Below are 27,852 nucleotides of genomic sequence, written 5' to 3'. Positions count from 1 at the left end.
GAAGTTCTTTGCAGTCTTCTCTTGAGTTCTGAGGATTTTAGCGAGGGCAGAATATTGCACCTTTCTCATTGTTAACTTATTTTAAAATCTTATTTATGAAACCCTCAGATGCAAAGAAAATAGGCATGTGGATATATACTTTTTTACATGCCCCTCTGTCCTCACATTTATGCTTTCCTTTTCAAAGCACCTTTAATCAGCTCAAACAAAATGAATCAACCCTCAAAGCACACACACATCCAATTCGTTACATATTTGCTTTAAATGGCTGTTATTATTATCATTAAACAACTGTAATTTACTTAGTGCCTACTGTGTGTTAGGCAGTGTGCTAACCACTCCAGATGCATTGCTTCACTGAACACTCTCAACAGTCCTCAGGGGTCAGTCCCATTACTATCTCCATCTCACACAGGAGAACCTGAGGTTCAGAGGAGGTAAGTAATTCAGTCAAAGTCACACACCAGTCAGTGGGGGAGCCAGGATAATAAGCTCCCGTGTGCCCAGTCCTGCAGGAAAGAAGGAAAGCAGTAGTGTAGACAATACAAACAACAGAAAATCCACAAGCCTCTCAGCTTGGCTTTGGAATGCAGTAGGTGTTTTTTGGCAGCAGAACACCTCCCTTAATTAAGTTTGTTTGGGCCAGGATTAAAATTAGTCTGCTGGGGCTGAACTCTTGTCAGCTGAGGCCACTTGAGAGTAAGGCCTGACCTTGTTTTAAACCAACCAATGAACGGTCCAAGCTTGATGGTATTTCAAAGAGGAAAAAGTGATAGGAGGCTAGAGCAAAGCAGGGATCTGAGCAGGCCGCAGCGGGGCTTGGTGTTCATATCTTGAATAGAAGCACTTACTTTCACATTGAAATCTCCTACTTCTTCTAGCCAATTTATAGCTTTCATTTTCGTGCTCCCCACAGATTTACTCTTTATAGTAATATCCATGTCATCTAATGACAAGATGCAATAACTAATGTGAGGTTGTGCCTGACCCCTAATATTCCCACACTGAAACTCTTTAGATTCCACATTGACAGCTCCTTCTGACTCCAATCTACCAGCTTCTCACTGAGCCAAAGAGTACAAGGACCCTCAAGAGCAAAGCAATTTATTTAAATAACACATTTAAGTAGATGAGAAAGTGTGCTGCATTCAGAAAGTCAAATTCTCCTGTGGAAAGCGAAAGACCCAGTGTGGCCACTCCTGGTGCAGTGGTGTAACTGGCACAGGTCCCTCTGCCCCCCACGTTAGGCCTTCTGTTGGGTCATTTCCAAGTTCATTTCAGTGGAACCAGCTAAATTAGTTTCTGAAAGATGTGTTTGCCAGAGGGCTGTAGCCTTTCTATGGGGAAACCCAGACTTTGGTTACTGCACTCAACACCCAGAGACCTCACTTAAGAACCCCCAGGAAGGACAGATATGGAGGAATTGACATGCCTGTGTCCAGATGGGTGCAACAGAGCAAAAAGCTTGAGCTTCCCACTGTTTAAGAGCTGCCTGGACTCCTTTCTATTCAGAAAGATTAAAGGGATCTTGCCTGCCATCTAATGAGTAAGATCTTCTGGGACTCCCCCTTAGAGAAAGTGAAAGAATCTACTGTTTCTAAGGTCATGTTTACATCTTCCCCTAGTAGTTGGGAACTCCTTGACTATAAGACTGCAATATGTGTGAACTTGGAAATGTAAAGTCTACTCAGGTAGACCTTGAACTGCCATTGATTCCTTTCAAGTGATAGCAGTTTAATTGGTTGTGTAATGAGGCTGCCTGGGTGCCGAGCGTAGCGTGCTCTCAGGGGAAAGCCATTTATACTGTCTTTGAAGCCCACCAGAAATGGTGTCAACTCACTGCAAGAAGGGCTGAGCCGACTGCAGCTGTCAGGTTGTCTCTGACTGAAGCTGAAGAGAATCAATCAGGCCGTAAATCTTTTGGAAGAAGCCTGGGTGATGGGCAGGCTTTGAGAAGTGTGCTCTGAGCATTGCGCCAAGAGAGCAAGGCTCTATATGTAGGCCTGAAAAAACTTTTGTTACTCTTTCCTTTTCTTGTGGCTCATTCTCTTCCTCAAAGCATTTCCTTTCATCTCTCTTCCTTTAGTCCCATATCTGAAAAAGGAAACAATGCTCTTTTCCAAGGAAAATCCTTCCACTAATTCCCATCTCAGCCTTCCTCCTCCATGATCTCTTTGTATGAATTAGCCAGTCTCCCCCACGTTTCCAGTGTCTCCCTCTCCACGGGGCCATTCCTGTCTGCCTTCAAAGATGCTCGACTCCACAAGCCTTCCCGTCAGGCCCCTGGGCCCTCGAGTTGCTAAGGCTTGCTCGCCCCCCTTGCACTATCACACTCATCCTTTATATATCTGAAATTTGGCTTCTACCCCTACCGTTCTACCAAAAGTACTCTTTAGGGAGGTCTTGAATGCATCTTGATCAAATATAGTGTCCCTTTTTCTTTATGCTCGTTCTCTTGACCTCTCAACATTCTGCCATCAGACCTATCTTAGGATTAAATCCATGTCATTGTTCTGGTGATCCAAAATCCTCAATGGCTCCCTAATGCTTGCTAAATAAAGGGCAAAATCCTTAGCCTGGCATTCCAGGCCATGACCCTCCTTCCCAGGCTCACTCCCCATGCCTCCCTGACGTATGTTTTACTCTGGTATAAACCGCTTCCTGTTTCCAGTACACATTGTGACCATTCTTTTTTTATTTTATTTTATTGTGGCAAAAACACTTAACATGAGATCTACCCTCTTAACAAATTTTAAATGTGCAATACAGTGATGTTGACTATAAGCACTATGTTGTACAGCCGATCTCCAGGGCTTATTCATCTTGCTTAACTGAGACGTTATGGCGATTGATTAGTAACTCCCCATTTCTTCCTCCCCTGAGCCCCTGGCACCACTCTTTGATTCTATGAATTTGACTATTTCAGATACATGATATAAGTGAAATCATGCAGTACTTGTCTTTCTGTGACTAGTTTATTTCACTTAGCATAATGTCCTGAAGTTTCATCCATGTTGTCATATATTGCAGAATTTCCTTCTTTTTAAAGGCTGAATAGTATTCCATTTATGTATATACCACATTTTCTTTACCAATTCATGTATCAATGGACATTTAGGTTGTTTCCACTTCTTGGTTATTGTGAATAATGCTGCCATGAACACGGGGATGGAGATATCTCTTCGAGATCCTGATTTCAATTCTTTTAGATAAATACTCAGAAGTAGGATTGCTGGACCATATTTTTTTATTTCTACTTTCTATTTAGTGAGGAAGCTTCGTACTGTTTTCCATAGTGGCTGCACCAGTTTGCATTCCTACCAACAGTGTGGAAGGCCTCCAATTTTTCCACATCCTCGCCAACACTTGTTGCCTTTTTGGTTTTTTTTTTTTGGTAATAGCCATCCTGACATTGTGAGTGCTCTTGCCTCCACAATATTGCACACGCCATTTCCTCCATTCATGATGCCCTTTCTCAGATTGCATCTGACTAACTCCAATTTAATCAATATTCCTTGAGCACCTATTTGTGCCAGAACCAGAGTAGATCCACTTCTTTTGTGAAGCTTTTTCTGCTACTACAGACCCTGGATCCCCAAAAAACTTTTTTCTCTTTTTGGTATTCTCCTTGTGGAACTTCAAACTCTACAGAGACTTGAAAGGTTGTTTTAGTCCTCTGTTAACTCATATGCTCTATAAGCACAGAGACCACATCTTTGTATTCCTGCAGCATTCAGCCCAATATGTTCTTCATAGTACACATCAATAATTTTCCATGATGTAAATTCAGACCATTGCAATTAATAATGATTCTCACTCATAATTCCAATAATTTCCCTAAGACATTAATTCTACTGAATCCTTGCTCTCCCCAAGTTCAGCAAGATAAATGTGCCCCTTTTAATCCCTGTGCTGGGGAAGAATAGTGAGGCTCTAGGAACACCAGACGCCAGCAGTACTAAATGGGACATATGTGAGCAATACCCAAAAGGGCATGCTATTTCAAAAAGAGAAGCAACACCAAAGCTGCAGAGATTATCAGATGCCAGAGCCAGCAATGCCATATGCCAAAAAATTGCAGCCAAAGGTGTGGGTGGGGCATCACGTAGGGGATGAGAAAAGCATGTAGGTCTTCTGAAAATGTGATGTCTAGAATTCTCTATAGAATCCGAGCCCAGCATTAGCATCATTCTCACAAAGATACTGAAGCTCCAGCAAATCCTTAGACTCAAAGCCCTTGGGTTTGGGGCAGCAATAATCTACCTGAAAATAAAAAGCTGCCAGAAAGTGGATGCTTAGCAGGAGATGAAAAGGCTGAAACATCAGAAACACCTTTGTTTCATGGAAATAACACTAATTTAGTGAATAGGGGAAATAGGCTTTGGAGAAGAAAGAAAAGAGCTTCACCAAACTGTAGGTAACAAACAGCTCCTTTTCCCTGGAGTTGAAAGCAAGTGAAATGAGCAGCCAGGGTACCTCAGGGGCTAAGGAGCATGTTTGGGGGTTGTTATTGTTATTATTTTAAGGTGATAGCTGACCTTGTGCTTCTCATTTCTGGAATAAGAACAATGTTTCTGGGAAACGTCACGGAGTAGTGGAAAGATTGATCTCGATTGAAATTCTAGCCTTGTGCTTATTAATTGTACTTTGAACAAGCTCGTTAAGCCCTCCAAGCCTAAGTTTTCTCAGCTGTAAACTGGGGGCAATCATACCTACTTTGCAGCATGGTTGGAAGGATAATGATAACCACAACAGCATTTGCTAGGGGGCAGGCACTCTAAGGTCACTTCCCATGGATTATATCTCACATGTGTTATCACACAACCATCAGAACGAGTTTCTCTTAGCTCCCCCAGTTTACAGATAAGGAAACTGAGGCTATGAATAGTTAAGTGATTTATCCAAGGTCATACAGCTGGTGAATGACACAGCCAGGCCTGAAACCCAAATCTGGATGTGCTCTTAGTCACTACAATAGTCAGCCTTGCTAGACACCATCTTCAAAAGTAGTCTCACCTTATTCCCAGGGCTGGGAGTGGGGACTGTTGTCAATCTATTCCTTACACCTTCTGTTGCTTCCACACCACTGTTCTTCTGCCTCATCCCAAGAAATTTGTACTCTCCTACTCCCAGCTGTCTTACTGTATCTATCAAGAATTTTGGTTATTAGACCCTGAACTTAGCTTTTTCAAAGCCATTGGATGTGTCTTGTTCCAGTTTCTCAAAAGTAGTAATAGTAGTAATAACAATAACAGTTATAATAGTTCACTTTTATTGACAGCTCGCTATACGCCAGGCACTGCACTAAACACTTCATATACATGAGCTTGCTCAATCTTTACAACAACCCTAACAGGGGTGGGTGCTACTATTAAACAAGATAATGGATGTTAAGTCCCTGGCACAGAGTAAGCTCAATAATTGCTAGTTCTTATTACGAGTAAGCCCCAAAGAAGGGACGGGCAATCTTTTTTCTATTAAGAGCAACTGTCCCAAAGGGCGTAAAAAAAACACCTTGAAAAAAATTATCTAGGTTATGTTTTATGGGCAAAAAATATAAGAAATTGCATTCACTTGCTTTTACAACAAAAGGTAAAACTCCGTCAAATAAATAAAAGTGAACAAAGAAAACTTTGCTTCCATTTACATAAGGGAGAGAGGAACTAAGGGAAAGAAAAGCCTTAAAGAAAGGGGAACTTTCAAAGAAGAGGTCTCTGAAGGTGCACACTGAGACAGTGGATTAGACGGGAGGCCGAGCAGAGAGGAGAAGCGGCTCTCAGTCTTTTGGGGGTTCTGGATCTGGGCAACTCTGAGAAGCTTATGCAAACTACTGAAATTCCAAGGAGGTCATAGCCTCTCTGAGCTCATCCCTGGCACTCCTACCCTGGGAAGAAGAGGAAGAGAGAATGAAATCAAGCCAGAGATTGGAGGAGAGAATCAGAGAAGAAAGAGAAAAAAAAATTTTAAAACAGCCAGAATATCTTCCCTCAGCCACTGTTTCAGAAGCCTTGACCCCTAAACTCCTTCCAGCTTTGCCACCTGCATGTCACCTCCAGTTAGCACTCAGCAAGCTTGACATACCCAAGATCAGCAACTCCCACCTTCATTAACTTCCTCTCAAATTTAATCACACTCAGCCCAAAGGTGGTGCGGACTCCATCACTTCTCCCATTGCTATTATCCACCAACTCCTCCCCTTGAAAACTAGGTCTCTGTGCAAAGCATCTCTCTCTCTCAAAGTCACCTCAGGGCACTGGCGTCTGCCTTTTAACACCCAGAGGTCTCTTGAATTCATGCAACATTCATGTTGGACTCAACTTGAAGAAATCGTCTGCATATGTTTGTGGGTCAGTGTAAGGTGAGAAGGGGAAGAACTCAGAAAATTGCTTCAAGTTGTACTAAGTTAAGCCCAGGGTCACATCCAAGTGATAAGCCAAAGGTTTCTTATCTTTACACTATGGTATAAAAATAGCTTCTTCTTCTGGCTTTTGATTCTTCTCTACGGCAGTGGAAATAGAATTATTTTTCCCAGACAATCTATTTTCAATTCAAGGCTTTGGTGCACTAACCTACTTTACTTCTCTGAGCAAGCCTAATACTATGATGCTTTATAAGACTTTCAGGGATTCTAAGCACTAGAATTCAAGTGTCTTCGCAATTCACTGATGCAGAAGAGAAACAGGTGGATATTTATAATCTGTATGTGAACAATGAATATTAGCAATCAGAAGATCAAGGTCATAAACTGCTACATGAAAAGCCATTGCCTTAATACGTTCTGCTTGTGCAATATTCATGATAAAAGGTGAACTCTTTTTTAAAATGAAATTTCTTCTTCAGTCAGAAGGAGCATCTGCTGGGCGAGTAATTTTCTGGAAGGAGTGGAATTTTACACCTGTCACAGAGACCATTCCCTGTTAGGCTTTTTAAATTAGAAAAGGTTAATTATTTCCTATCTGGTTATAACAACTTCATTGAGGTTTCTTGTGAAATCTGATTAGAAGGCAAATATCTGATTGCTGGCATGATGGAGATCACCACTGCGTCTTCTGTAGCAGGGTCAGTATGTCCAAACTGAAAGAAGAGCACATGTGGTGTTTCGTAATGAAGAGTAGTGAGTTGACATTAAAGTGTTTAGAGAGTTGGCATTTACTGAACATACATTACTGTGGCTTATTCTTTGTATCTAAGGAATTTAAGAAATGAAAATCTTGGAGCTTTCCAATTGTAGGCAGGATAGAAGCCAGTCTTATTTAGACCATATCAGGGTATTTTTTCTTTGTTGTTTGGCAACACACTAATTTAGCAATTGAGGTTAAAAGGCTATCAGGCTCTAAGTATTGCTTCCATTTCCAAAATTATAGGAATTTCGGGACACTGCTCCAGATGATGTGGCTCCCATGGCCCATCAACTTGCAATCAATGCTGGCGTGCTCTTTATTTGCCTACCCCCTTGCCAGCTGCTCAGTTGGCCACTACATTCAACTTTGGCCTTGTGTCTATAACATACATGAATAGGCCTCCCTTCAAGGGCTTCGTTAATAGCTTTCAGCATCTGCTCACATTCCAAGCATGGAGTACTAAATCCAGAGAGGCACTGGCATATGGCTGCATTGTTCTACTTGTAGAAAATGAAAAACACAAAAATGTGCCTTCAACTACTGAACTTTAAACTTCCCACAATTGCTGGCTTAAAAGAAAAAAATTAAAGAGCCCCTTTTGTTTGCCTGTGCGTGTGGGTGCACACGTGTGCATATGCACATTTGTTTGTAAATACATAGAAAAAGATCTGAAAGCATTCATGTCAAATACATATCAATATGTTAATAGTTATCCATGAGGACCAGGATTGGGGTGAGGATATGAGCGAATTTCATTCTTTATGCTATATAGGTCTTTCTGTATTGTTTGAATTTTTTTACAATTACACAATCTTTTTATTATTAAAAGCAAAAACTGAAATACATATAAGCATAGAAAAAAGTTGGTTAGGCCTAACATCAAAATGTTTAGAATTGTTACCTCTGGGGGGTAGGATGAGAGAAGGACTTTTTCCCCTTTATAAAGTATGTATATTTATAAATTTTAAGTGGTCGGATTATGAGTATGTCTTCTTTTTTTACATGTAACATGATATTTTTAAATTAGACTTTTAAATTGCATTAAAAAGAACCATAGTTATAGAAAAGTGTTCTAGACCTCATGAATTTTGTTAATATCTACACTTGCAAGTACCCATTTGGTACTCCCATGAGCTAGTGGTATGATTTTAAGTCTAACAATTTCCATTTTGTTTTCCCATTATCATTGAAGGATTTGGGGTTATAAACAAATCATGGTCATGTAGTGCTCCCCTCACTGGAGAAAGTTGAGGAGTGAAGCATAAACTTTCTGTGCATTCTGTAGAATGTAGGCTGCATCAGATCAGAGATCTTGTCTGCTTTGTTCACCACCACATCCTCAATGGCTAGCATTTTTGTCTGGCATATAAGAGGTGTTCAACAAATATCTGTTGAATGACTAGATGAACGAATGTCCAAATCTAAAGACAAAGTGAGCCACTCGGAGATCTATATGGTGAAAGAGCAGGGGTATGCCATGTAGATGGTAAGAGAAGAGGAAAGGAGCATGGTTTAGTGGAAAAAAAAACACTGAACTGCGGAGTCAAGATACATGAGTCTAACTGACTGGATGAGTCACCTTGGACAGGCCTTTTCCTGTCTCCAGATCTTGATGTCCTCATTAGTAAAGTGAGAGGATTAGGATAAATCTATAGTATTCAAACTGTTTACAACAATGGGCCCATATTATTTCAAAGAAACCCAAGAGCATGTAAAATAGTTACAAATATAAAAATTCATACAGCCATCTGAGATGATGTTCACTTAGTGTTAATGATGGTTCTTTGCAGAAGTTTTTAAAGTTTCATTTTACTTTTGTCAATTACTTGAATATTTTATAATGATCATGTATTATTTTCACAAAAACAAATATCACTGTACTATTTTAAAGTGATGACAGCCTATGAAAATGAAAGAAACAAAAGAAGCATTACAATTATCCAACAGGATTAGAAGGGAGGCCCTGAGGGTCACAATCCCTCCTGGTAAGATCAAGCCTCCTCCAGATTTGACACCTCTGCGGAGAAGACCAAAGGGTGTCCTGCATGCTCTTGGTGAGACCACCACTACTCCTCCGCCTATAGCCCCTGTTATCAACCACTGTGCACTACATAAGACACCAGCCCAAGAAGAAGCTACATTTAAACCAACCATCTGCCCCCAGCCAAGAGATCACTGGGCCTCGACATGCTCTAAATGCCTATTTAGTTCAGTCATCACAAAAAGTTCAAACCACCTACATCATCCGTTAACCACTCACAATCTTGTCCACATGGAACAAATTCCTACATCCCCTATCTGACAATCTACCACCCCTCCCTAACCATCCCAAACCCTTCTGTCCTGCTCTATGCAAAATCCCCAAGATCCTCATCTTCTCCAAAATTTCCCTTGAACTACTTGCTTTATGAAAAACTTGGCTCCCCTCTGAGGACACTGCTTCCTATATAGCCCTCTCAAGTGGTAGCCATTTTTTCTCATACCTGATGTACCAGTGGGCCCAGAGGTGGGGTATGTGTCCTTGCTCCTCCTTGCCACTTTCTGTCTGTGGTCTTCCTTAACCCGCCCCGGCCTAGCTCCTTTCAATCACGTTGCTATCAGACTATATCACCTACTACATCCTTTATTGCAGTCATAAAGCCTCCTCCTGTTCCAACTCCCTTATTCATTGATGATTTTAGCCTATGGTTCACTGTCTTTCTCACAACTGCTCATGTCATCATTCTTGTAGATTTCAATATCTGTGTGGAGTCTACATACATACATTGTAAACAATCCAGATAATACTCTGGCCTCTCAGTTGCTTGTTTTCTACTCCAAAGATCTTATCCTCTTACCAATCTCAGCCACCCACACCCATAATCATTTCCTAGACCTTGCCATTACAAATTACCATACCACCTTAAAAATCTCAATTTTAAGCACCCCACTCTCTTCTCTTTCTATATAATTCCTAATACCTCCACTCCAACGATTCTCCCACCTCTGACCATTTTTTTGGCTCTCCATCACCCCTCTCATATCTTCATTTCCATGTTTATCCAACTTAGATACCATGGTCCATGATTATAATCCCTCCTCGGCATCCATCCTCAACTCCTCAACTCCCTCTCTCACCATCATACTTACCTGGAAAAACCTGAACCAAGGTTAAATTCAACTCTCCATCTTCTCTACATCTGCATGCCAGCAACTGATCCTGGCTGCAGCAAGTTTCATTTTAAGCTTTATGATCTCAAATCTGAGTGGGCTCTCATGCTCCCTAAAAATCACTTCCAAATTTTTGTCTCTAGCTCTGAACTCTTTCCTGAACTCCAGGCTCATATAGCTAACTGCCTACTGTACTGGACATCTTCACTTGAATGTCTAATAGGCATCTCAAATTAATTCGTCCAAAATCAAACCATGATTCTCCCCTAAATCTGCTCTTCTACATTCACCATCTCAGTTGTTGCTAACTTTATCCTCCCGGTTCCTCAAGCTAAACACCTTGGACTCAACTTTGATCCATCTCTTTATCTTGGGCCTCACTCCTTATTCATCAACAAAGTTTCTGGCTCTACCTTCAGTATACATTCATAACCAGATCACTTCTCACTAACACTATCGCTGCCACTCTGGCCCAAGCTCCCCTTATCTCTTGCCTGAATTACTGCAGTATCCTTTTGTTATGGGTTAAATGTGTCCCCAAAAAAAGACATGTCGAAATCCTAACCCCTAGTATCTCAGAATGTGAATTTAGTTGGAAATAGAGTCATCGCAGATGTAATTAGATAAGTTAAGATGAGGTCATAGTGGAATAGGATGGGCCCTTAATACAATGTGATTGGTGTCCTTATAAGAAGAGGAGAGAGGCTCAGAGAAGAGACAGCCATGTGAAGATAGAGACATACAGGGAGAAAGCCATACGATGACAGAGGCACAGATTGAAGTGCTGCAGTTAAAGCCAAGGAATTCCAAGGATCAAGAGCCACCATCAGAAGCTGGGAAGAGGCAAGGAAGGATTCTACCCAGAGTCTCAGAGGGAGCGTGGGCTTGATGACATCTTGATTTCAGACTTCTAGCTTCCAGATCTGTGAGGCAATACATTTCTATTGTTTTAAGCCACTCAGTTTGTCGTACTTTGTTATGGTCCTAGGAAACTAAAACACCTCCTAACTGGTTTCCTTGTTTCTACCCTGAACTACCTATGCATGGTTGCAACACAGCATCCAGAACAATCCTGTTAAAACTTTAAGTCAGATTATGTCTCTCATTTGTTCAAAGCCCTGCAATGGCTCCACTTCTCATTCAGAGTAAAAGTTTTACAAAGGTCCATAAGTTCCTATAGAACCTGCTCCCCTTTTATTAATCTGGTCCCTTCGATTACTCTCTCCCCGACTCACTCTCCTCCAGCCACACTGGCCTAGTTTGCTGCCCCTCAAACTTTCACACAGCCCTGCATAAGGTCTTTTCGTTCAGTGTTCTCTGTTGCAACAAGAGCATGCACTCAGGGCAAATTCCCAATGGCTTGTCTAGCTTTAAGCTGAGTGTGGCCCATATGCGGTTTTGTGGCTTACTTGCTTATACAACTTTGCATAAACAGACGCATACAGGCTGGAATTGGGGCGAGGGAAGCACGGTGTCACAAACTACCTGTTTGGGAAGGCCATATAGTTTAATAGTTAAGTAAATAAGACAAAATCTGGCAGACCTAAGTTAACTGATCAAATAACTTACAGGTGAAAAAAGGAAAATAACCTATCTGATTTTAACTTTAAAAAATCGCCCCCCTGGGCCTCTGTTCCCTCACCTGTAAAGTGGGAAAATAACAGTGTTAACCACACTGTTAAATCAGATAATGCATGCAAGATACTTGCCACATAGTAAGCATCAGTAAATATCAGCTATTATTATTATTAATCAATGAAATTTAAAAGAAGTTTACATATGAGCACTGAGATACCAAGAGCAATTATTTTGAGGTATACCCCAGAATAAGCTAGCCTGGCATTTGAGTGGACACATTTTCCTTTAATACAAGTTTAGGCTTAAAAACTTAATGCAATTCATATCAAACATTTGTGAAACCCTAGGATTTCACCAAATTCAGATAGGAAACAGAATTGTCTATTTAGGTCTTTCTCATCGCTCACACTCTCTGTGTCTCAATGATGTATTCATCATAGTGACAGTGAACTGGCATTGTCTTGGGTCTGCAATGGGCTTGATTCCTCAAAGTTCCCCCAGCAAGTACTGCCACCCCCAACACCTCTCCAAATAAACGCAGCTCCTGCCCCCTCCCATATACCCCAATATCGGGATTGATCTGGCTCTCAAACAAGGAAAAAATCCTTTACCTTTTTCTCAAAAACCATCAAATGCCCAAAAGAAAACTTTTAATTTATGAAAATAAAAATCAGTCTCATAGCTCCAAAGGGAGGGTGACATATTTAGGGAAGGACAACTCACAGAGTAGCTGTGACAATTCCACCTCCGTGGAAGTGCAAGAAAATTGTATGGCGAACCTACAGAACCGCGAGAGCGTTCGCACTACTACCTGGGGCAAAGAGGTGCATTAGACTTAATTTAAAAAGCCAATATTTTGCCAACCATGACACAGACAACAGTAGATTCCACATCTTCTTATTCTAAAAGTAAAGCAGGCAGACATAAGACAAATAAAAAGGATACCAGGATTCCACGCTGGTGTTTTAAAAGATGGATGGAGGTTTATGTGAAGGGATTTTTACATTTCAAAGAATGTTACAATATTTTATTTTCCCAACCTTGTATGGTCTTTGATGGGAGTGCGCCCTCTCGTGACTCCAGCGATAACTTGCAAGTGAACAGGCACCTTAAATCTAACACACTGAGTAATTTCAACTTATCCTCGAAAGGTGAAAAAAGGAAAATAACAGATTTGATTTTAACTTTAAAAAATCACCCTCCCTTCAAAAACTTATACCATAAAGTTTAGCTTACTTTTATAATTCTCTTTTTTCAACACAATGGAAATATATCCAGTGTTAAGAGTGTCTTTGGGCAGTGAGTTCATGAACGATTCATTTTCTTCTTTTCTGTAATAAGCATGCATTACCTTTCACTTTTGAATATTTTTATTTTGAAATTTTATAATCAGAATGCAACTAGAAATATCATAATAAGCACCTGTGTATACCACCCAGGTCTCTAGAATTATAATACTTTGCCATGTTTACTTCAGAGTTTTCAATTATTTTCTATTTTGAAACTCACAGGAAAGTTACAATTCAAAGAGCTTTCTTCTAGTTGCCGATTTGATGCCCCAAATACTTTAATATTCAATATGAGCAAAGAGATTTTCCTACATAACCACAATACAACCATGAAAATTTTCAGAGCTGGTGTAAGTTCTGCCAGTTGTCTCAATAATGTCCCGTGATGACTCTGATAACCCATGCCAGGCTGTCCACACAGATAGTCACCTCCTTCACTTTGTTTGGACTCCAACACTCCAAGTTAGGTGGTCCCTCCTACATGGATGCCTTTCTCATCCCATCAGGCTCCGACAGCCTATACCAGACCCCTCCCTTCCTGCACCCACGTAGAGCACAACCTTGCTCGCCTTGCTCAGGCTCAGAAACCTGGCACACCACTCATAGATGCTCTCCTCATCTTGCTTGGGCTCCAACCCCCTCACCAGGCTTTCCCCTGCATAGATGCTCTGCTCACACTGCTCAGGATCTGACACCCCATACCATGCCACTCACATACGTGGCTGCCCTCCTCACCTTGCTCCGGCTCTGATTCCCTGTTCCAGGCTGCATGAGAAGGCCCTCCTCACCTTGTTGAGCCTCTGTTATGGGCTGAATTGCATCGTCTCAAAAAAGATATGTTGAAGCCCTAATCATAGTACCTCAGGACACTGCAGACGTAATTAGTTAATATGAAATCATATTGGAGTAGGATGGGCCCCAAATCCAATATAACTGATGTCCTTATAAGAAGGTGGCCACATGAAGACAGAAATACAGAAGGAGAATGTCACGTGACAATGAAGGCAGAGATTGGAGTCATGCAATTGAAAGCCAAGGAATCCCAGGGATTGCATGAAAATCACCATAAGCTAGGAAAAGGCAAAGGACTCCCCCACAGGTGTCAGAGGGAGCCTGGTCCTGCTGATGGCTTGATTTCAGACTTCCAGCCTCCAGAACTGAGACAATAAATTTCTGTTGTTTTAAGCCACTCAGCTTGTGGTACTTTAAGGCAGCCCTAGAAAACTAATACAGATTTTGGTATTGGGAAGTGGGGTACTGTAGTGCTCTAACACCTGAAAATGTGGCTTTGGAATTGGATAACGGGTAGAGACTACAAGAATTTTGAGATTCATGATAGAAGAAGCCTAGATTGCTTTGAAGAGAACATATTAATGTTAAAGATGCTTTTGGTGAGGTCCCAGACGGAAATAAGAAACAAGTTGTTGGACACTGGAAGAAAGGTGATCTTTATTATAAAGTGGCAGAAGACTTGGTTGAACCATCCACTACTGTTGGGAGGAAAGTAGAACTTGTAAGCAATGAACTTAGATAAGTTTGCTAAGGAAATTTCCAAGCAAAGTATGCGAGGCACAGCCTGGTTTCTCCTTAGCACTTATAGTAAGATGAGAGAGGAAAGAGATAAATTAACGAATGAGTTGTTAAGCAAAAAGGAACCAGAACTTGAAAATTTGGAATATTCTAAGCCTAACCACATTGGAAAAAATGAGAAAGCATGCTCTGGAGAGAATGACAAAGGTGTGGCTGGACAACCTTTGAGAAAGAGATTATGAGCGTGACTTGAAGGATCCAAGCAACCATCTCAGCAGAAGCTAGGAATAGAGATGCAGTTATCCAGTAAAGATCTGTGGAGAATCCTACTTTCTGATGCCTTGGACTTCTGTGAATTGCAGGGGAGGCTGACAAATTTTTTGAGAATTTTAACCCCAGAAACACTACCAGCCTGAACTAGAAGGAACAGAGAGGGATGAAATGAAGGAAGAATGACTGGCAGAGCCATGGATGCAGACACCTGGGCCAGCTGGGCCTCCTGGGTTCCAGAGGGCAAAGCCACCACTTCCTTCTAGAGGGCAGAACCACTGCCCAGGAATGAGAAGGTGGGACCACCATCCAGGAAGGAGGGTGCTGCGGAGGTGCTACTCAGGGCAAGGGAGCGAGGCCGTTGCCAGGGCTACAGAGGGCGGGGCTGCTGCCCAGGGTGAGGGGGCGGAGCTACTTCCAGAGCTCCAGAGGGAGGAGCTGCTGCCCAACGCGAAAGGGTGGGGCCACGGCAAGGTTCCAGAAGGTATGGCTGCTGCGCAGGGCAGGAACACCGCCAGTGTTCTAAAAGGCAAGGTCACTGCTCAGGCCTGAGAGAGTGGGCTCTCTGCCCAGGCATCAGAGACTGGAGTCACTGCCCAGGGAGTAGGGGACAAAGTTGTCACTCAAGGCCAAGTGGTTCCCAGAGGGCAGGGTTGCCTTCTCATTTGCAGAGGGCAGGCCACCATCCAGGGCCAATGGGGCTGGCCGTGTTCTAGGTTCCAGCGAGTGGTGCTCCCTGCTGGATCCAGGGGGTGGGGCCTCTGCTCAAGAGTCAGGTCACGCTTCGTTTCCAGAGGGTAGGGTTCCTCCTGGGTTCCAGAGGGAGGAGCCACCTTTTGGAACGCAGAGGGCAGGGTGGCTGCCCAGGTCTGAGGGGGTGGGACCTCCACCCGGGGCTCAGGGAGTGGAGTTGCTGTCCAGGGCTGAGGGTAACGGATGCCAACCAGGGCCAGGGAGCCAGGCAATCTTTTCTTTCCAGAGGACAGGCCGCTACCTAGGGCTGAGGAGGTGGGCCCAGTGGACAAAGCCACAGAGAATTATTCTAAAGCCATAAATCCTAATGAAATTTGCCTTATTGTGTTGCAGACTTCTTTAAACCAGTGATACCTTTTTTCCTTCCAATTTTTCCCTTTTGGAATGGAAATCTTTATCCTATGCCTGTGCCACCATTGTATCTGGGAAGCAGGTAACTTGTTTTCTAGGTTTTACATATCCACAGCTGGAAAGGAATTTTGCCCAAGGATGGATCATACCCCAAGTCTCACCCATACCTGATTTAGATGATATTCACATGAGATTTTGGACTTAGAGTTGATGCTGAAATGGGTTAAGACTTTGGGGGCTGTTAGAATGCAGTGAATATATTTTGCATGTGAGAAGGACATGAATTTGGTGGCAGGGGCAAAGGGCAGACTGTTGTTGGTTGAATTGTGTCCCCAGAAAAGGATATATTGAAGTCCTCACCCCCAATGTCTCAGAATTTGACTTTATTTGGAAATAGGGTCATTGCAGATATAATTAATTAGTTAAAATGAGGTCATACTGGAGTAGAGTGGGCCCCTAATGCAGTATGACTAGTGTCTTTGTAAGAATATGACCAAGTGATGACAGAGACACACCAGGAGAATTCCATGTGACAAGGAGCCAGATTCCAATTATGCAGCTGCAAGTCAAGGAAGACCAAAGATTGCCTGCAAATCACCGGAAGCCGGGAAGAGTCAAGGAAGGACTCCTCTACCGGTTTCAGAGGGAGCACGGCCCCGCCACCACCTTGCTTTCAGACTTCCGGCACTAAGAGTGTGAAGCAATAACTTTCTGTTGTTTTAAGTCATCCAGTTTGTGGTACTTTGTTACAGCAGTCCTGAAAAGGTAGTACGGGCTCTGTCAGCCCATGCTGCCCCACACAGGCCGCCCATAAAGGTGGATGCCTTCCTCTCTCCTCCTAGGTTACGATTCTTTACAACAAACCAACCCCCATGGGGGAACCACCTTTTCACTATCCTCAGGCTCTGACTCCACTCCAGGCTGCCTTCATCTGGGGAGTGCTATAGACATGTCTATCGGGTTATGCTGGTTGATAGTGTAGTTCAGGTCTCCTCTCCACATATAAATGTGGATCTATCTGTTGCCTTTCTCATGTCTATTAGTTTTTGCTCCATGTATTTTGAAGCTCTGTTTCTGTTGTTTCTTGTTACTTTGTTTCCCTTTTCTTGCTTTTCTGTGCGTTATGTGAACATGTTTTTAGGATTCCATCTTGATTTATTTATAGATTCTATCAAAACCACCAACATATTTTTAGCTGTGAACCCACAGAAAAAGTAGCGACCCGGAGGCTTCAGCTTTCCTTAGACCTCTCCAACAGTTCCCCCTTCGCTGTCCCACTTAACTGATTAAATGCACTTGGCTTCTCAGATGTCCCTGCAAACTCCTATTTGTTCACCTATGCCAGTGCTTCAGCATGATTAATTAGTGACGCTTTCTCAGATCTTCTGCCTCTCCAACTACTTCAAAAGTTGTGTGAGGTCCAATGCCTGTTTTTAAAAGCCTTTCCATAGAAGGTATAGTTGCTCTGTTTCCCTGGCTGAACCCTGAAGGAGAATAAAAGAACATGTGGAGAGAGGGGCCCAGGCAGTCCAACCTTCATAGCCAAGGCCCCACATGTATGAGTAATGCCATCTTAGACCACTGAAATTAGTACTTAGAAGTAAAGTGCTATTTTAGAAAAAGCAAAAACAAAAAAAAACCCAAAATGTAAAACAGGTGCATTAACTTTGGGACTAAGTGGTGGGTGGAGGCTAGAAAAGCAGCAAGGGAACTGTTAGTGAAGACGGGGAAATGGGTGAACAAACTATAGTAGAAGCTGTAAAAGTGATGAGGAAACTGCAATCGAACGCTTGAAAAATGATGTCCCATGTCGTGTAGTACCAAAACAATTGGCAAAGCTGTCACCTGCAGTAACCTGGAAGATGGAAATACATGTACCTAATCAACTTGTGTATCTGACTAAGGAGAATGTCTGGTGATGCAGAATGTTGATAGTGTCATGTGACTTTTAGTTGCACATCATAATGTACAGAAAGAGAGATGTGAAGTTGGCAGAATTTGCAAGCAGAATTTTAGATGAAAGATAGAAGAACCAGGATTTTCTGGGTCAGGAAGTAAAACTGTTTCACGTCTCTAGTTTTCTAAGCCAGCAAAGATTAAGAGCGCAACCGTAAGATCCTTTGTGAAGACCTCAGAAATATGTAAGTTGGTGCCTAATAGACTCTTTCAGGTAGACAAAGGGCATTGTCCCACAGCCCTTGACATGCTACCCAAAGTAGAGAGAAGCCCATCTCAAAAAGTGTTGTGGGTATAACTTCTGTCCAATGGAGTGGACTCGAATAAGATTCATATGAAACCCACAGTTTTTAAGAGAGTTGAACTAACAAAATACCTTTAAATTCATCTAACAAGGACTGGGATTGGTCAATTTTCAAATTTCCCCTGGGCCTTCAGCTTTCTGTGGGTAGGAAGCAAGCCGAGAAAGCCACTAAGCTGCAAACACAAGACATTATATAAATGTATGACCCATGGGGGTAAGCCAAGAGGCCAGAGGATGGAAATAAGAGCTATGGATAACAGTGGACTAGGAAGCCACTCCCAGGGAGGAGAATCAGGATCTAATCAAGGATTTCTCTGTTTCAAGAGTAGGGTGACCAGGTAACATGTGCCCAGGTGGATTCCAGAGTTGTTATGGGCCAGTGACTCCTTTTCAAATGAGAGTACCTCTCTTTTCAAATGGGAGTGTTTATTGCAGTTATCTTGTCCCTGTATCACCATTGTATGTTGGGGGGCAGTGAAGATAAACTGTGTGGTATATTGTATTTTTCCACAGATGGCCACAAATTTATAGATCATCCCACATGCTGTTCTCACAATGTGACATTGACAGCTCTCCCTCAAGATAGTGGCATCTATGTTCCTTTCCCGCGAACCTGGGTGGACTTTTGTAACTGCTTCAACCACTAAAATGTGGTGAAAGTCATGCTGCATAACTTCTGAGGCTAGGTCATAAAAGACAACATTGCTTTTGCCTGGCGCACTCACTCGCTCTCTCTCTCTCCTTGCCCTTGGAACGTAGATACTATGTTGTGAGGAAGCCCAGTCAATATGGAGAGACCAAGTGTGGGAGTTCTGGCTGACCACCCCAGATAGACTCCTAGCCAACAGCTAGCATCAATTGCCACACATATGAGTAAACAAAGCCTTAAGATGATTCCACCCTCTGCCTTCAAGTCTTCCAACTGAAGCCTCAGACATCATGGAACAGAGACATGCTGAACCTTCTGAGGCCCTGTCTGAAACAGAAGCCAGTGAGGTAATGAGTCTGTATTGTTTAAGCACTAAGCGTAGCGGTAGCTTGTTACATGGCAGTAGATAACTGCTGCAAATTGTTTTATAGTTCATAAGTCTCTGAAATAACAAGAAGCTACCTCTGGATATGATTGTAGATGAGACAAAATCCTGGACTTTGAGCTGATGCTATAATTCGATGAAACCTTTGGAGTCTTAAGAGAGGTAAGTATATTTTGCATATAGAAGGAAAATGAATCATAGGAACCAGAAGGTGGACTGTGCTGTATTGTTATATTAATCACCTCCAATGAACAATACCTCTCTGTTTCCATGCCCTTGGTTAATCCTCTCTTGTATTTACTCTGGGCTTGACCATGTGGCTTGCTTTGGCCAATGTGATGCCAGCAAAATCTTGAAAGTACTTGCATTTTGGGGGCTTTCCCTTTCTCACTGCTGGGAACCCTATGACCACTGTGTGAAGAAGCACGGCCTTACCTCCTAGAGGACGAAAGAACTCATGGAAAGAGAGCCCAATTATCCCAGCTGAGACCCCAGAATTAGCCAGGCAAAGAAGGGGCATAGCCATACAAGATAGAGGGGACAGCATGAGCAAAAGTACAGAGTCATGAGCCAGCAGACTGTGTGAAGAGGACCAACTAAAAGCAGTTCTATATTATGGTAGGATCAAGTTTGAGAGGTGGTATGGCAAAAGTGTCTTAGAGATGTAGTCAGGGACCAAGAAACAAAGATATTTTATGCTTTGTTTTCATTCTTCCTGAGAGTCATTGGGGGTTTTAAGCAGGGGATAGACATAATCAGTTTGCAGTTTAGAAAGATCACTTTGGTGGCAGAATGAAAGTTAGAATGGAGAGGTGAAAGGGAGATATTAGGAGGCTGTGATAACAGTGTGGATAAGAAATGATGAATGGCTTAATTGGAGCAGTGGTGAAGAAATGGCAAGGAGAGAAGAGATATGGGAAATGTTTAGGAGGTAAAACAGTAAGACTTGGGGATAGACTGAATGTCAAGGTTGCAGAGAAAGAGAAGCATCTAGGAGCATTCTATGGCTTCTGGCTTGGGTAGACGTGGTACCAGTCACCGAGGGGAGAAATATAGGAAGAATTATGAGGTCTTCATTTTTTCTGTTTCAGTGAGGGGAGACCAAGTTGAGTTTTGAGCATGTTAATTTCAGTTGCATGTCAGACATTCATGTAGAGATATTTGACTGGCAGTAGAGAATATTGCCAGGCTAAAGTTTTAAATGCAGGAGTTGTAATCATATATGTGGAATTAAAACAAGAACATATATAAGAGTGCAGTGTAGTGACTAACAATACAGCTTTTGTGGTCACTTAACTTGGATTCAAGTCTCAGCTCCATTACATATTAGCCAGTGCCATTGTGAGCAGTCTTCATCTAAAGAGATGGAGTAAGTATAGACGGGGTTGCTGTAAGGATTAAATGAGGTGAGTGTTTAGCATAGCATCTGAAAGTAATGTTTTCAGTAAATGATGGGTATTGTTACTAAATGCCCAAGAGGTAACAAAGAAGTGGACCCTCAACATGGAGACAACAAATGGCCAACAAGCGTATGAAAATCTGCTCCACACCACTAATCATCAGAGAAATGCAAATCAAAACCACAATGAGATATCACCTCACACTCATTAGGAGAGCTACTATCTCCCACCCCCACCCCCAAAAAAAACCAGAAAATAACAAGTGTTGGTGAGGATGTGGAGAAATTGAGACCTTTGTGTACTGTTGGTGGGATCGTTAAATTGTGCAACCATATGGAAAACAGTATAAAGATTCCTCAAAAATTAAAAATAGAATTATCATATGATCTAGCTATCCCACTTCTGGGTATATATCCAAAAAAATTGAAGTAGGGTCTTGAAGAAACATTCACACTCCCTTGTTCATTGCAGCACTATTCACAATAGCCAAGAGGTGGAAGCAACCTAAATGTCCATCATTTTTTGAATGCATAAAGGAAATGTGGTATATACCTATAATGGAATATTATTCAGCCTTAAAAAAGAAAGAAATCCTACTACATGCTACAACACAAATTAACCTTGAGGACATTATGTTATGTGAAATAAGCCAATGGAAAAAAGACAAATACTATACAATTCCACTTATACTACTTAGGTAAGGTATCTGAAGTAGTCAAATTCATAGAAACAAAAGTAGAATGGTGGTTACCAGGAGTTGGGGGGAAGGGAAGAGAGTTGTTTAATGGGCGTAAAGTTTCAGTTTTGCAAGATGAAAAAGTCTGGAGATCTGTTGTACAACAATGTGAGTATACTTAACATTACTGTACTGTACACTTAAAATGGTTAAGATGGTAAATTTTATGTTACGCATTTTTTAGCACAATAAAAAGATGCGTTAAAAAAAATGGAGGTAAACTGCGAACTCCTGACACGTTAGGTGCAGTCTCAGCCCTTAATGTATTTACAGTCTAGTGAGCTCCTATGCAGCAAGCGACATAGCAGGGACTATGTTTTACTCATTACTGTATCCTCAGCACCCAGCACAGTGTCTGGCATAAAGCAAGCACTCGATAAATGTTGGCTAATCTAATGAGAAGGCAGAAAGAAAGAAATAGAAGAAAGGGAAAGAAAGGGAGGGAGAGAAGGGAAGAGAGATGAGGAGCCCAAGACAGAAAAGAGGACAAGGGAAGAAAGCATTGAGCCTTGGAAAAACCAATGTGTCCTAAGTGGGACCTGGGGGATGGCATGCCTAAGGGAAAGGGAGGGTCACAGTGTCTATAACTTGGGCAAATGTAGAAAGCCAGGCCTGTGGCCCTAGTACAAAGTACACAATTACTCATGGACATGTGTTGAACAGAACCATAGCTCCTTCGGGGCTAGCAAGTATTAGAATAACAGCCAGCTACCCGGTGACTAAGCTTGATACATCCTAGTTTAGCTTAAATGAAGGGCGTTGATCTCAGAAAGAAATGGAACCTCAACTGCAGCCCTCTTACAGTCCTCTTGGACCAGTTTCCCAACTCGGAAGCGCTTAAACCTCGAGTCTAGGGTCCTGCGCATGCGCCGAAGGTTGGGGCTTTAGCCTGAGTGGTCGCTGCTCCCCCTCCTCTCACGTGAGGGCGACGCCCGCTGGGGAGACGCCCAATGAGGACGTCAGCGCTCCAGTCTGTACGCGGCACAGTGAGGGGCGTGGCCTGGAGGACGCGTTACCCTGGTGACAACCGTCTTGGGGGCCCAGACTTGGTCAAGGCCCAGAGCAGTAAAGGTGTGAGTGGAGAGGAGAAACGAAGACGCCTTGCTGCCCCAGCCCCCGGCCCCCTGGGGGCTGATGGGTGGCCATGGATCTGTACCTCAGCAACTGCTATAAGGCTGCCCAAGCCGCCGCCACTAAGGCGGCTGCCAGCAGCCTAACTGTCAAGAGGGAAAAGTGCGACACTGTGAGTGGTGGCCAGTCCATCGTCCTCCTCCGCCTCCTGGCTCCTGGGCGGGGTCTAGGAGGGCAGGCGGACAGAAGGGGTGGACGTGTCGGCAGAGCAGGAGGGGGAAGGGGCGGCTCCTTGACGACTCAGCTTCCGGCCTCCAGGCCCCGGGCAGCCAGTGGCTACAGCTGCCACTGGCCAGGACTAGCCTTGGGCGGGCAGGGCCCAGAGATAGGGCTGGTGACCTGGGAAAGCTGGGAGGCTTTCCGGGTTGTCAGCAGGGCAAGTTCTTTGAACCCTGAGTGTATGATTCTTTGGTTTATTTGGAGGTATTAGCCTGTTGAAGTGTGAGTAGATTGGTCTAAACTAAAAGCATAGTTCTAGAAAAAAAGACACTTTCTAATTGTATCTGACAGAGCTCGCAAAAAAACCCCATTCCAGAGGTCGGAGCAGCGCAGCTATTAGATCTTCCTCTTGGGGTCAAGCTGCCTGTTATCCCAGGAAGCAATAATGTATTCTATACTACAAATATAAGTGAAAAAGTAAGTTTTAATGTGCTTAAGTGATTTTCTTTAGTTTTCAGCTTGCTGTTAAACTTGAAACACTGCTATGGTTTTGCTTTGAGTCAACTTCAATTTCACACGCCAAGTTAAATGAGTTTAAGTGTTTAGTGTCTGAAACTCCCTTTAATGATATAAGGCCCCATGATATGCCTCAGCCACCCAGTTCAGCCTTATCTCTAGCCCAGAGTCTCAGCTCCTAAAGGTTGGGGGTTTTTCTGTCTACCCACACATACCATACTAATTCCTACTTCTGTGCCTTTGTCCATCTGACTCCTGAAACCTGGCATGCACTCTCGTTCTCAACTTTCAATTTGGGCCATTTGTCAAGAGCTTCTATATGAAGGCTTTCTCAAGTGTCACAACCCCCAATTATGTCATTCCTTAGAATTCACATTGCCCTTGGTCTGCACTATCTCACAGCACTGAATCAGTACTGTTAGTGCTTCAGTGTGCTGCACTCACATTGTTACTCATTTTAAGTCCTCTGCCTACCACTCCCCAACATTCAGGCCAAGCCTGAATGAGGTTCAGAACTTTCTGGGTGAATGTGTGCTTTGAATAGCAAAAGGTTCTACAGGAATAATTCTGACATCCTTACCCTTCCACTGACTAGTGTGTCGTCAAGAATGAGTAGGGGCTCCTTGGTATTTCTGATATTTGTGTAACATATATGATTTTTTAAAGATTTATTGCTGGAAAACAATGTAATTTCTCTTTTGAGAATATGTTCAATTAAATATATGCCAACCTCACAGAAACTGAGTCACACTCCCACAAATCAGCTTTCTTAACACAAACTCAATCTATTTCACTACTAGTAATAATACTCCTTTTTAGTTTGTAACTCTAGCCCTATCTGTTGGTTTCTTCCTTAAATATCTTCTGTTTGCCATATTTCTATTCTGTTCCTTTGTTATTCACTCGTTAGCTACTTCTTACTTCCAGATTTTTCTATACTGAATTATATGGGTTCTCTTTATACTTTATTATATTTATTCCTCCTAAATGTATGCATTTAATCATGACCAGGCACTACATTCAACTCTAAAGACTAGATCCTTCTCTGTCTTTTAGCAGGATCTCCTCAAGGAAGCAAGACTTAACATTTACACCTTTAGTTTTAAAAAGCTCATTTTACCCTCATGACCACCTTGTGAGTAGAACTAGGATTTATCTAAGGTCACAGGTAGATAGCAGCAGAGATCAGACCAGAACCACTGTCTCCTGACTCTTAGGCCACCCTCTTTCACCTGACCTTGCTGCTTCCAGAACTGCAGACCACTTGAGCAAGGCACTACAGGAAAGAGGAATTTAAAGGTCTTTCGTATTGTTTTGAATGCAAGCAGAAATGAAATTATAGGATTCTACTGCCTTGTTTTCAATAAGATTAAAATGTAACAATGCAACCTACCTATCTTTAGCTATGCGTTAATCCAAACCTGACAACTGATCCTATACTTCAACACTTTGATACTGTACCTATTCTCGGGTAATTTGTCTATAAATTAATTTGCATGTTTGTATATCATATTCAGGTAACAACTGTTTACAAACTCCTTAAATTGGTTCTCTTGTAAAGTTTATAGTAAATACTTTGCCAATTAACTTAGACATTTTGCTTTCAAGAAAAGATAACATGTTAAGTGAAAAGAACAACTTGCATACTTTCAAAAGTCTCCGCTATGATCTCCCACAGGCAGGTAGTGATAATATAATAGACTCTTCAGTCTAGGGAAACCAGTGATTTTAATTGACAATAGAAAGCTTACCCTGGCCTTAACGAATGGGTTTGTTCTTTCTTGATAGGTCAGTAGCCCAGGTTTGGTCAACACATGTCTGTCACCAAAAGTCAACATCTAAAAGAAGCAGCAGCAACAATCACTCCACTAATTGCAGCATTGTTTCACTTGCCATCACTGTTGATTGTTTCTCTTCCAGGAAAGATATGGGCTTCCTGTCTAGTCTCACTGTAAATTGACTCATTGCCCAGAAGGATGTTCTTTGCCTTTTTAAGGAAACATTGATAGTCAGGAAATCCAGCTTCCTGATATGGGTCCCTTGGGAGAGACAAGAGGCTGGCATCAATCATGTCAGAAACTTTCAAAGGAAGCTTTTAAGTGAAAAAAAGAAAGCTAGAATCCTATCAGCCCCTCCTGCCTGCCCCTCTGCCTACATATGAAGCATCCTACCTCCCTCAAAGGAAGTCCTAGAGCCACACCTCAGTGTTTAGGACTTGACTGAGTTTGAGGCTACCACCTCCAACCTACAGACAGGTCTGGTCGAGAAGAGAGAAAAGCAGTTACGTTTACCCAAATCAGACCATTGTCTGTATTCCCTTACTTCAGATTCTTCTTGCATGTCTTATTTTCAAGGAACAGCCTAATCATTTCAACAAATGAGGTTTAAATGTGTGATTTCATTCGTTTTCCATATATAATACTTTTGAATTTATGTGTTTGCAGCTTTATCAATCTTCTTATGATTTTAACCTGACTGATCCTTATGGTCGACTTTTGGAAACCAGCTATAAAAGCCTGCATGATCCACACTTAAAAGCATACTACAAGCGAAAAGATATCCTGAGGAGATTAAGGAAAGGCGGCTACATCACCAGCAATAATAAAGTGAGTTGAAGGCTACTTCCTGTTAACCAGCAAAAACCTAGGGACTTCCTAGGCAGTTGCTTCTCTACTTCACTGGGAGCCTGTATCAACTTTTAGTTGATCAATAAAGGACACCTAATACAAAACTCAATGAATTACTCAGTATTTGGGTAAAGAGCAGTCAGGCAGCTGTTGGTAAATAAAACTACTTGTGGGGCTGGCCCCGTGGCCGAGTGGTTAAGTTCGCGCGCTCCGCTGCAGGCGGCCCAGTGTTTCGTTGGTTCGAATCCTGGGCACGGATATGGCACTGCTCATCAGACCACGCTGAGGCAGCGTCCCACATGCCACAACTAGAAGGACCCACAACAAAAAGAATATACAACTATGTACCGGGGGGCTTTGGGGAGAAAAAGGCAAAAAATAAAATCTTAAAAAATAAATAAATAAATAAAACTACTTGTTCCCACTTGACCCTTCTTCTTTGATAACAGCAAAAGATAAGCACCAAATGACTTGAGTATGTAAAGACATATACACATTTATTTATTTATGTATTTTCTCCCACCTGTATTGTAGTGCCTTTCCTCTGGCTCTAAAGGTAATAATTGGCACTGTACACCTGTCAAGGAATATTTCCTATACCCTTTGAGAAGACTAGAGACAAAATAAAAACCTAACAGAACACAGCTTGATAAAATAAATTCTTTTGAGGGTTAAACATCATTATTATACTGGTGTTTTAATAACAGATTCATTGGGAAAAGTAAATTTCTTTTTTTTTTTTTTGAGGAAGATTAGCCCTGAGCTAACTACTGCCAATCCTCCTCTTTTTGCTGAGGAAGACTTGCCCTGAGCTAACATCCGTGCTCATCTTCCTCTGCTTTATACGTGGGATGCCTACCACAGCATGGCTTTTTGCCAAGCGGTACCATGTCCGCACCCGGGATCCGAACTGGCGAACTCCGGGCCACCGAAGCAGAACGTGCACACTAAACGCTGCACCATGGGGCTGGCCCCATAAATTTCTGATTGTGATGTGAACCATATTATTGAAATAATATTATTTAGATAGAAATTTCCTGGTGATAACAACGATTATAGAGAGATACTGTCTTCCAAATTGTTACCAAAATGTACTATTATTACCCTTGATCCCAAAATTATTACTAAAATGAATGTTCTTATGACTCTCTTCTCTGGAAAGTTTTAAGATTGTTACAACTTTTTATTTATGTATTTGTTTTTGTTTTTATAGGTTGTATGTACCTTGAAGGAATTGAATAAATACAGGCAGTATCTGACCAGTTTAAAACTAGACTTTGAAAGAAACTATGTAAGAAAACAAGTAAGTTAAATACTCAAATTTGCTTTTTTTAGGGTCTGTAAAAAATTTTTTATGTAAAGTTTGAAAGAAAGGTTTGGTCCTCTGCAGAATACTTTCTTATAATATTCTGACCTAGAGGTATTAAGGTAACAAATCAAATAAGATCTCTAGAGATCTATAAGAGATAAAAATGAGACCTTTGTCTTTCATTTACAGAGAGAGAAGTTTTAACTTGTCTGGAATGGAGCCACTCTAGGCTTTAATGCAGGTTAACAGAACTAACCATTTGTAAAGTACAGGAAGTTTACCAAGCCCTAAACATAAGAAGGCATATGAAAGGACAGGTTTATTTCTGGCCAATATAAAAACTTAATTCTTTTTTTCCTCTCAGACAATGATTAAAAATCAAGTAAATAAATTGTACGAAATCAAGAGAGCCTATGAAAATTATGAAAATGCACCGTTCCAAAAATGGCTGTTACAGGAAAGTCCAAGAGTAACTCCAGATGAAGAGCTGTTAATAAAGAACAGGTATGATTGAAGCTAATGCATATTTTGTGGAACCCAGAAAGTTGTAAAAGTACTAGAAAGAATTGAAAGCAGGGTGAAAAAAAGTATTAGACTCTTTTTAACTCCCTATAGTCTTCAATGTGGAGAGAAAGGAA

The 27,852-nt window shown here is 42.0% G+C and overlaps 1 protein-coding gene and 1 long non-coding RNA gene across 9 annotated transcripts in view; one reads left to right on the top strand and one right to left on the bottom strand.

Moving 5' to 3' along the window:
• The window catches only part of LOC139081101 (uncharacterized), a 92,943-nt gene that overhangs the window by 12,518 nt on the left and 52,573 nt on the right, over positions 1–27,852 (bottom strand). The gene's annotated exons all lie outside the window — the stretch shown is intronic.
• Positions 22,341–27,852, top strand: part of LOC103564817 (fibrous sheath-interacting protein 2-like) — a 79,656-nt gene continuing 74,144 nt past the window's right edge. For 5 of the 8 annotated variants that reach the window (XR_011536075.1, XM_070605384.1, XM_070605382.1 and 2 more), the window contains exons 1-5: positions 22,341–22,715; positions 23,114–23,239; positions 25,723–25,884; positions 27,119–27,208; positions 27,579–27,718. Coding sequence is in view for 7 of the 8 variants with exons in the window: in XM_070605384.1 (XP_070461485.1) it covers positions 22,617–22,715; positions 23,114–23,239; positions 25,723–25,884; positions 27,119–27,208; positions 27,579–27,718 (617 nt within the window). In the remaining variant the exon portion in view is untranslated. The remainder of the gene's footprint in view (positions 22,716–23,113; positions 23,240–25,722; positions 25,885–27,118; positions 27,209–27,578; positions 27,719–27,852) is intronic. The other 3 variants (XM_070605383.1, XM_070605381.1, XM_070605379.1) reach the window with 1 other exon arrangement.

This window comes from Equus przewalskii, chromosome X (assembly GCF_037783145.1).
Source record: "Equus przewalskii isolate Varuska chromosome X, EquPr2, whole genome shotgun sequence".
NCBI classification, from domain to species: Eukaryota; Metazoa; Chordata; class Mammalia; order Perissodactyla; family Equidae; genus Equus; species Equus przewalskii.
Note: the sequence above shows the minus strand (reverse complement) of the source record. Positions and strands in the feature narration are given on the sequence as shown.